Below are 11,190 nucleotides of genomic sequence, written 5' to 3' on the forward strand. Positions count from 1 at the left end.
TATCAGTCTGTGTTCAATTAAACTACTGCCCAGGCCCTTGTACACTTCAGAACTCTGCCACTCAGCTGGTTGTCGTTTGAAAAAGATGGCAACTCTCAGAGTCCCTAGCCACCCTTTACTATGAGTAGGAAGTTATTTGCTGCTCTTTCACCATTGCAGGCCCAATATACATTCTTTTAAGGGTTGGGCTGTTAGCCATTTACTGATTAAAAAGCTTAAATTGAATCACACTTAATCTTGAAGGAGTGGCTGGTTTATGGTGATGTATAAATCATTGTTCCAGCTCTGCCCTACTGATAAAGCTTGAATTTTGAATTGAATTTCTTTATAAAGGAATTTGATTTCAAGCTGCACCTAGATGATGAAAAGTGGTGCTTAAGGTGTAAATATTTGCTAACTGGCTCCGCTCACTGTATAACAATGAGATGTGATAGCTATATAAAGCACCCCAGAACCCGTTCAGTCTCTACTCTCTAAAGAAGGACCAGAGGCTATTCACACAAAGAAGGAAGCCAGAATCCATTAGCAAAGATGTCTGAACTGGAAACTGCAATGGGAATGATCATTAATGTCTTTGACAAGTATTCCGGGGCTGAAGGCAATAAGCAAACCCTCACCAAAGGAGAACTAAAGACCCTCCTGGAAAAAGAGCTACCCAACTTCCTCTCGGTAAAGTAATAGTTCAGTATATATTCTCTGTAATAGACTTAAAGCAAAATGGAGAGAGACATTTTTGGTGTTTTGTGCAGGGAATTGGCTACAGAAATCATTACTGTTAAGGGAAGTTGTGTGGGATCTTTTAGAATATCAGGGTTGGAAGGGACCTCAGGAGATCATCTAGTCTAACCCCCTGCTCAAAGCAGGGCTAATCCCCAGACTGATTTTTACCCCAGTTTGCTAAATGGCCCCCTCAAGGATTGAACTCACAACTCTCGGTTTAGCAGGCCAATGCTCAAACCACTGAGCTATCCCTCCCCCTCTGAGCTATCCCATGCTGACAATGTGGCTTTGAAAGTGAACGCAGATCACAGAATTGAATGCAGTAGTCAGACTCAATACTGATTGTCAGGTTCTCTGTATTTCTTATTCCTCTCTCTAGTTTTCAGGGCAATGGCATTTAAACAGAATATTTACTTCTTCAGAAGTCATCTGCTCCTGTTGTTTACTCCCCACCAGAATTTGTAATCCCATATGATGTCTCAATTAACTGCTGTGAAAAAGGATTGTGATGCTAACAATTGAATATAATGACAGCAAATGGGGAGTCTTTTGGTCTAGGCCTTTATACCACACTTCTTACTGTGATATCTGAGCATGTATACAAGTATGGTATATAAGCAGCAGTGGGACAGAGTAGATGAACTTGGAAGAACTGTTTGTGAAGTGTCCTTCTTAATAACAAATAAAGGGAAAGAAATAAAGAAAATGTTTCAGATAACAGCATTGTTAAATAATCAGAATGTGCTCTTAAGTATTTTTCATCTATCTCTGTAGCACGTCTTCACTGGCAACATTAAAGCACTGCCACTTGTGTAGTCGTGGCACAGCGCGTTCTTAAAAAACCACCTCCACGAGGGGCGTAGCTACTGTCTACACTGGCTTTACAGCGCTGAAACTTGCAGCACTCGGGGGTGTTTTTTCACACCCCTGAGCGAGAAAGTTGCAGCGCTGTAAAGTGTCAGTGTAGAGAAGTATTCCACGCTCTGCAATGTGGCATCATGAAATGTTTACCATTCTTAATAACATTAAGTTGCAAAGGATATTTTCTAGAAAATCTATCTCCCCTTGTAAGTATTCTCACACTTCTTATCAAACTGTCTGTACTGGGCTATCTTGATTATCACTTCAAAAGTTTTTTTTCTCTTACTTAATTGGCCTCTCAGAGTTGGTAAAACAACTCCCACCTGTTCATGCTCTCTGTATGTGTGTGTATATATATCTCCTCAATATATGTTCCATTCTATGCATCCGAAGAAGTGGGCTGTAGCCCACGAAAGCTTATGCTCTAATAAATTTGTTAGTCTCTAAGGTGCCACAAGTACTCCTGTTCTTTTTGCGGATACAGACTAACATGGCTGCTACTCTGAAACCTTCTAGAAAACAGTAACATTAGAGGTGGTTGGAAAAATTTTGTCAGAATGATTTTCCAATTAAAAACATCTTTTTCACAAAACTGAAATTTCCTGTGAGAAAATTTCACTTTTGATGAAAAATTTCAATTTTCCATTGGGAAAATCAAAATGACAGCTTGCCTGCTTTCCTGTTGGAAGGCTCCTGTCTGACAAATCTTTCCAGAAGGGCTGCAGAGGCTGATTACCCTGGCTCTCTGCCCTCCGGCTATCAGCCTCCAGTACTCTCTGGAGAGAGAGAGAGCCCAGGCCCCCAGCCTCCCCACCTCCCCCCTGGTCTAGGGTCCAGAGAGCTGGAAAACTCTCTCCCCACCTCCCTCACTCCTGCCCCCAGGCCAGAAAGGCTGAATGCCCCAGCTCTCTGTTTCGCAGGCAGCTGGGCTGGAAGGCTCTTGTCAATTTCACTTTCAAAGTGAAGACTTTTGTTCCAACCTAGCCACATTTTTTTTTCAACTTTTTGAAATTGACAATAGCCTTTCAGCCTGGCAGCTGAAAAATTATACTTCAGTTCCCCTGCAATGGAATTTTTTTTTTATTTACTTCCTTAAAAAATGTCATGTCTTTTGACTTTTCAATTAGAAAACAGAAATATTTCCACTATCGATACTATCATTTTCTGGGGAGCTCTAACTAATATGTTTGCATTTGGCCATAGCCACCAATAATCCATTCCTAAAATTTCTGACTTAACTTGAATTTAATTGCATTCATATATTTTTAGACTATTATACAGACTTGTTTTTATCAAACTTCATTCAGTAAAGGGAAATCATGGCTTCACATATAGACACCTGGTTCTCACTGAGCAGTAAGGCATGCATATGTAAGGGAAGAATTTGGCCCATTAGGTCAAGCTACTGCAATATGGGAGCATGCCTATAGCTGCGGCAAGTGTCCTTGTATCATTTTGGGGATTATTGAAGTCTTGCACAAGTCTCTGCAGCATAAATATGGCTAATGCACGTTTTGCTGAACTGGGCTGAGTTTAATCCCTACTATGGCTTGCTTATTGCAGTATTCAGACTCAGCTTCCAGATTTAGTGGTTTGGGTTTTTTTAAAAGAGAGATTACTACTTAGCAGCAAAGGTTAGTGAAGGTTAGGTTAGAAGAGAAAATACATTTTTATTTTAAAAAATTCACAATCTTTCTTGCAAATTAACAAATGTTAAAATCACCACCCATAATGTGTGTTAGCTTCCCAGGATGTAAATGCAAAAGTTTAACTTCACTTCCCATTATTGGGTCTCCTTATTTACTGCACATCACTTTACTTGTACAATAACAATTTTAGTTGGTTCGAAGTCATAACTTTCATTCTTGATTGTTTCCATTTCTTTTATATCACTAAAAACTCCATAAAGCTGTTGGGCCAAATTCTGCTTTCACACATCCTGGTGCCTCACAGGAGTTACATTTGTTTGCCTAAATGTAAAATCTTTCCCATTAATTGCCACAGCCTAGGGCCAAATGTTCAAAAAGTGGTTCCATTTTGTACACACCCAACACTGAACTTCCAAACAACTGTGCATGCATTCTTAGAGCACTAAGATCTGTGTGTGATGTTCAGTGATCACTCAGGGCTTCAGCTATTTGCAAGAGCTCTGCTTTATTGTGTGCATCTACACAACAAATTAAGGTGTAACTGTAACACAGGTAGGCATATCCATGGTAGCTTTAATCTACTATGGATAATAATACTAGTGAGGATGCGGTGGCATGGACTTCAGTGCAAGCTAGCTGCCCCAGTACAACCCACCAGGGACCCTGGGTATGGACACGGCTCCACAAATAATTCATTGAATAATTTAAAATTAAATCTGTGTATGCATAATTTGAAAAAAGAAAGGAACAAAATTTTGATCATATATTGTTCAGCCAGGACTATTCACATAACTGAATTTCTGGTGAGTTTTTGGCATATCTCAGGTTATAATTCCTCATTTTATTTAAAAAATTACATTAAATCAGTGAAAAATAAAATAATGACTATTGAACTAATTAGACTCTGACTCTTCAAACCCTTCAGATTTCAATGAAGTTAAGTATTTAAAATTCACAGTAAAACTGATCAATATTTACACAATTTCATATTTATATAAAATCTAGCGTCAACAAAACCACAGTATTTTAGTTAATTATATTTTATAGGTCTCTACTGCCATCCTCTGTTTATTATAAAAACTGCATCCTCTTAAATTCATTGTGTCCAGTTTTGGGCCCCACACTACAAGAAGGATGTGGAAAAATTGGAAAGAGTCCAGCGGAGGGCAACAAAAATGATTAGGGGGCTGGAGCACATGACTTATGAGGAGAGGCTGAGGGAACTGGGATTGTTTAGTCTGCAGAAGAGAAGAATGAGGGGGGATTTGATAGCTGCTTTCAACTACCCGAAAGGAGGTTCTAAAGAGGATGGATCTAGACTGTTCTCAGTGGTGGCAGATGACAGAACAAGGAGTAATGGTCTCAAGTTGCAGTGGGGGAGGTCTAGGTTGGATATTAGGAAACACTATTTCACTAGGAGGGTGGTGAAGCACTGGAATGGGTTACCTAGGGGAAGGTGGTGGAATCTCCATCCTTAGAGGTTTTTAAGACCTGGCTCGACAAAGCCCTGGCTGGGATGATTTAGTTGGGGATTGGTCATGCTTTGAGCAGGGGGTTGGACTAGATGACCTCCTAAGGTCCCTTCCAACCCTGATATTCTATGATTCTATGATTGGAACAAATCATCGCCAGGGTGCAGATTAAAACTGAACTTTTTTTTTTTAGTGAAAATGTATATTCTGCAAAATCAAAATGTTTCATGAATTTGTGCCGATTTGGCTCCATTGTTAATTTTTTAAAAATCTGAAAAATCAAAACATTTCATTTCAACATTTTTCTAAACATTTTTTCCTGAATTTTACGTTAAATTCAAAAACATTTTAAAATGGACAAAATTAAAATAAAACATTTCAATTTTGTTTGAACCTAACCACATTGTTTCAGACTTTTTGAAATGGCCAGCAACCCAAAGACTCCATTATTCACCCAGCTCTACTCAAGCTTGAAGACCTGTTGTAATCCTTTTAAAAAAAAAATCTTTAAAACATTCTCAAAATAAATTATTTTTTTTCCTGGAAATTGTCATGTTTAATCTCAGCCAGAGGTTAATTGTTGTGGGCAGTTTGAAACAAGTTGGTCAATTTAAATTATGATAGGCTGAAAACAAAAAGGACATGGCTAGAATACCATTTTTTCATCCCATAACTCAAAATTAGCTTTACTAATGAATGCTTCAGAGTCTGCCTTGTGTGTGCACAGCTCCTCGTGACTAACATGTTCAAGTCACTAAGATCAACTGGAACACTCAAGATGACAATCCCAAAATGTTCACATGTGGGGGCTGCATACAGGTTGTTCTCAATGAAGAGGCCTTATTTTAATGCTCCCACTCTTGGCCCAACAGAGCCTGTTTGTTGACCTTCTAGTGTAGTTCAAACACATGTATTTTATTAAGGATTTTTTTTTTCTTTTCTTTTTTTTTTCTTTGAGGGAGCAGGCTGCGAAAGGATGTTTTTAAATTCAGATGTGAAGATTTTAGCTGGGGTTAGAGTATCTTGTTTAGCATTATGCAAGTTTGGTCATTAAACATGTTTTTAAAGCAGGTACAATACATGCACCTATAGATTTGTTAATAGCTACAGCATTTAATTATTCATTCCATATATATAAATATACCTTTTAAGGACAGGATTTGGGTCACAGACCTTTTAAATGTGCGTGCACACACACAACTTTTATGAACCAATGGACCTGTTCCATTTGAAGCCAATGGAACTTTTGGCATTGACCTCAATGAGAGGAGGATTTGGGCCCCATAGTTTTCCAAGTATTGTTCTGTTTTCTCCAACAAGATCAACAAGTTAGTAGATAATGTTTTCACCTCTCTTAGCCAGATACTACTATCACAGAGCCTTGTATTAGCATAACACAGAGTTCCAAAGTTCTGCATATCCTATTGTGAGCTGGTGGAATGACTCAGCAGAAACAAAGCCCTGGGGAAGTCAGCCAGGATTTTTTTCCTAAAGGAACCTAACCAGAAATCAAAACAAGTTAACTGAAGCAAAACACAATATAATGCCTGCATCTGTAATTTTCACTTCATGCATCTGAAGAAGTGAGGTTTTTTACCCACAAAAGCTTATGCCCAAATAGATCTGTTAGTCTTTAAGGTGCCACCGGACTCCTTGTTGTTTTTGTGGATACTGACTAACAAGGCTACCCCGTGATACTAAGCAACTAATCTATAGTTAGCCCCTTAATCACCTGTGGAAAGGTACAAAGAAACTGAGCTGATTCTTCACCGGGGACCAGGTGGTGCCCCTAAAGCCTACACACACTCGTACTAAGATGTTTGGATCCACATCACATCCTTTCTATTGTTCAAGTAACACAATTTTGCTGCTGCTTTTAGAATAAATTGCATGTCTCACTATGGACTGCTTCTTTTCTCTTTTAGTCCGGGAAAGATAAGGAAGCTGTTGACAAACTCTTCAAGGGTCTGGATGAAAATGGAGATTCTGAAGTAGACTTCAATGAATTTGTCATCTTTGTGGCAGCCATGACTTGCTGCTGTCATAAATATTTTGAGCAAAAAGGACCCAAATAATGTAAAACAGCTCATAAGAAGCTGGTCTTTTGCTGTATTCCATATGCTGTTATTGCTCGCTTTATTTGCTCCATATACTGAAATACTGTTTAATCATACTCTGTTTACTCCCTGTCTTGCATGTTAAGTTTCTCCTCCTTCAAATAAAATGCTATTTTTAGCATTCTTGTTGTGTATATTTATTGCTCTCTCTCTCTCTGGAAAAAATGTGGTTTATACCCCTTCGTTTTTAAAATTCTGTTTTTATTCATAATGGAGAATTTTATCCCAGAGCTCCCCTAAGGATAACAGCTGTTGGAGGTGCAGTGCACTGATTGTGCCACAATCCACTGAGCCTCAATTGATTGAGGCCTTACCCCTATAACATTTTAGGGTAATGGCTCATCTGCACACCCAGGATGTACCACTTTAACACTATCAGTATTGTTAAGGTCTAGGAGGTACAACCTCCCTAGTGTGGACGTGGTTATATCAGTATAAAGGTGCTTATACCAGGATAGCTAATTCCCATTTGGGAAGGGGAAAAAAGCTAAAGCAGTATAAGGCACCTTTATGACAGTATAAATGTATCCATACTATGGATGATATGGTATACATAGGTCAGTAAAAAATTTTTAAAAATCGCCCCCCAAATGGCAAAATGGCATTGGTACAAAACCCGTGGGTAGACCAGACCCAAATTACAGTGACTGTTGCCTCCCCAACAATTGACTGAAGCACTTATGTGCATGGATTCAAAGTGCTATTCAGTCAATTGGGTGGGAACAGGAGCGCCGCCAGCTTTTCTGCCGCCCTAGGCGGTGGAAGGTCCCGCCCCGAAATGCCGCCCTCGACAGAGGCAGCGGAAGGTCCCGCCGCCGAAATACCGCCGCGGTCACCGCCCCCCAAATTGTAGTGCCCTAGGCGACCGCCTAGGTCGCCTAAAGGGTTGTGCTGACCTGGGTGGGAAAGAACGTGTGTAACTTCTCTCGTTTGAACAAGGCCTAAGTATAAGGTGAACAATAATACTTTGAACATCCTTCCATCTGAGGATCCAAAGCACTTTACAAAATGAATTTATCCTCACAGTTCTTTTGTGAGATATTATCTCCATTTTACACAGGAGGAAACTAAGGTGCAGCGGGATTAGGGCCATATTTTCCGAACTACATGTACAATATGAAGGCACTGTGTATGTAGAATCACTGTGACTGCACAGTGCAACTAAAAACTTACCCAAGCAGTGTTGTGAAACTCTGGTCCAAGGTCACACAGGAAGTCCGTGGCAGAGACAGAAGTAGGTCCCAAATCATCCAAGTCCAGGCCTGTGCTTTAACTACAAGATTATCGTTTCTCCTTTCCTGCTGAGTCTTGTTAGGGTGAACTGTCTGGCCTTGTTTGTGTACCTTGCCTGAGTAAATCCTACTTCAGCGCTAATTACACCAGCACTAACCGCAGCAGTTCTGAAGAAAAGCTGAATGCTTGGTATGTTCATTTGTATAGCAACTCTCAAAGCATCAACTTTGGAAATGAGCAGAAAGGGGTAGGTGCACAAAATTATTTTCTGGCTGCATTGTACGTCTGACATCCTTCCTTTTGCCTGGCCGTCATCTTCCCCCTCAAGCAGCGCTGACTTTGCCTTCAAGACTGACCTTAGGGCTTGTCTACATGGTAAAGGAATTAGGGTTGTCACCTGGCCAGTTTTTAACCATCCTGGCCTGATTTTGTTCTGCCTGGATGGATGCCAGTGAAGTTGAGCCAGGTTATTTTTGCTCTCTCCCTGCTACCCAGCACTAGGAGTGAAAGGGGAAGAACTACTCAGCAGAGACTTCCCATGGGCCTGGCCCTTTAAAAGGAAGGCCTCCCCTGGAGGACTTCTGTTTTCCACTCCAGGGTCAGCTGGATTCTCTCTTGCCATCTTGAGGAGGAAGGGGTTGGGTGGGTTTGTTGTTATGGGGCCACCTTCCCTGCTGACTGCTTGTAGATTTGACAGGACCTGCAGCTGTCTTCTTCCCCTGCTGCACAGGGGCCTGCAGCGCAGTTGGAGGTGGGGAAATTAGAGACCCTTCACCTGCACCACTGCTGGCATGAGGTGGGGAAAAGAGGCCAGGGCGTGGTTTTCTGTATGTCTGAGATGGCAACCCTAGCAGCAATGCTCACTATGGGGGTGGGTCATGGGTGGGGGTGTGATTTCTAAAGCACACTAACGTGTATTGCACGTGGTCTGTGAAGTGGTCTGTGTAGACTTTGCTGCTGCACACTAATGATCCCCTAGTGTGCATTATACATTAAAACTGTTTTTCTATCACTCCTCATATTCTAATGAAATACTATTGTAATGAACTGGGTGGGGAGCTGAGAGAGAGCGTGCACAGCTCCACTGCCATCTAATGGAAGGAATCACATCTCAACTGTGTGCTATAGTTCCTATACTGCTAAGAACAAATCTAAATTCTCATTTAGCTCAAGTAGTGGAGTCCTGTTCTTTCAAAGCAGGAGGAGCTGAGTTTTATTCCTCCACCACTGTGAAGCTGCAAGTGACCATGATGCAGAACATTGAGATAATTGCTAAGTTCCTACATGACTATAAATTTGTTACACCACCATGTATTGTAGAGCTGTACAAACAAACAAACAAATCTCACACATAAAGTAGAATTAACAGTTAATTGCTTTACACTAAAGAGTTGATTTCCTCAAAGAAAGCTTTGCTGCATTATGAAAATGTACAAAATTCACACCCATCCACAGATTCCAGACTGGTCTCCTTCTTAGACTTAGGCCTGGTCTACACTACGAGTTTAGGTCGACTTTAGCCGCGTTAAATTGAATTAAGCCTGGACACATTTACACGACGAAGCCCTTTCTTTCGACTTAAAGGGCCCTTTAAACCGGTTTCTTTACTCCACCTCCGACGAGGGGATTAGCGATAAAATCGGCCTTAGGGGGTCAGAATTGGGTTAGTGTGGACGGAATTTGACGTTATTGGCCTCCGGGAGCTATCCCACAGTGCTTCATTGTGACCGCTCTGGACAGCACTCTCAACTCAGATGCACTGGCCAGGTAGACAGGAAAAGCCCCGCGAACGTTTGAATTTCATTTCCTGTTTGCCCAGCGTGGAGAGCACAGGTGACCATGCAGAGCTCATCAGCACAGGTAACCGTGATGGAGTCCCAGGATCGCAAAAGAGCTCCAGCCTGGACCGAACGGGAGGTACGGGATCTGCTCGCCATCTGGGGAGATGAATCAGTGCTGGCCGAACTCCGAAGCAGTAAAAGAAATGGCAAAATATTAGAAAAGGTCTCCAAGGCCATGAAGGACAGAGGCCATAACAGGGACGCACAGCAGTGCCGCGTGAAAATTAAGGAGCTAAGGCAAGCCTACCACAAATCCAGAGAAGCAAACGGAAGGTCCGGGGCTGAGCCGCAAACATGCCGCTTCTACGCGGAGCTGCATGCCATTCTAGGGGGTGCAGCCACCACTACCCCAACCGTGTGCTATGAGTCCCTCACTGGAGAAAGACACAGGGAAGCGGGTTCGGCGGACGAGGAAGATGAGGATGGAGAGAACATAGATAGCTCACAGCAGCAAGGAAGCGGAGAAACCGGTTTCCCCAACAGCCAGGATATGTTTATCACCCTGGACCTGGAACCAGTAACCCCCGAACTCACCCAAGACCCTGTGGGCACACAGGGGACCTCTGGTGAGTGTACCTTTGTAAATATTACACATGGTTTAAAAGCAAGCGTGTTTAATGATTAATGATTAATTTGCCCTGGCAATCGCGGCCAGTACAGCTACTGGAAAAGTCTGTTAACGTGTATGGGGATGGAGCGGAAATCCTCCAGGGACATCTCCAGAAAGCTCTCCTTCATGTACTCCCAAAGCCTTTGCAAAAGGTTTCTGGGGAGGGCTGCCTTATCCCGTCCGCCATGGTAGGACACTTTACCACGCCAGGCCAGTAGCACGTAGTCTGGAATCATTGCATAACAAAGCATGGCAGCGTATGGTCCCGGTGTTTGCTGGCATGCAGACAACATCCATTCCTTATCGCTCTTTGTTATCCTCAGGAGAGTGATATCATTCACGGTCACCTGGTTGAAATGGGGTGATTTTATTAAGGGGACATTCAGAGGTGCCCCTTCCTGCTCTGCTGAACAGAAATATTCCCCGCTGTTAACCACGCGGTGGGGGGGGAGGGGCGAAGTGACCATCCCAGAGAATTGGGTGTGTGGGGGAGGGGAGTTAGTTGGGTTTGTGCTGCATGTTAAACCTGAAACCGCAGCCCCTCCTTTTACATTGCAAACCCATTTTAAATGGCCAACCCAACGGGTGCTTGGTATGGTTAATGAGAGCAGTATTGTTTTAAACCATCCCCACTTGTTAACAAGGTTAAAAAAGCCAAAAGACTGTGTCTTACCATGGCTGCCTGCA

The 11,190-nt window shown here is 42.2% G+C and overlaps 1 protein-coding gene across 1 annotated transcript; it reads left to right on the top strand.

The window, feature by feature from the left end:
• The first annotated feature begins 531 nt into the window (after nucleotides 1-531).
• On the top strand, nucleotides 532-6,777 carry S100P (S100 calcium binding protein P). The gene is made up of 2 exons (XM_065405391.1): nucleotides 532-669; nucleotides 6,628-6,777. Exons 1-2 carry the CDS (start codon nucleotides 532-534, stop codon nucleotides 6,775-6,777), a joined length of 288 nt encoding a protein of 95 aa, XP_065261463.1.
• Nucleotides 6,778-11,190: the final 4,413 nt, after the last annotated feature.

This window comes from Emys orbicularis, chromosome 5 (genome assembly GCF_028017835.1).
Source record: "Emys orbicularis isolate rEmyOrb1 chromosome 5, rEmyOrb1.hap1, whole genome shotgun sequence".
Taxonomy (NCBI): Eukaryota; Metazoa; Chordata; order Testudines; family Emydidae; genus Emys; species Emys orbicularis.

Excerpts from the sequence above, each read along its gene's own strand:
- S100P (XM_065405391.1), top strand. The coding sequence starts at position 532 with ATGTCTGAACTGGAAACTGCAATGGGAATGATCATTAATGTCTTTGAC. Across the intron at positions 670-6,627 it reads AGCTACCCAACTTCCTCTCG|TCCGGGAAAGATAAGGAAGC; the intron begins GTAAAGTAATAG and ends TTTCTCTTTTAG.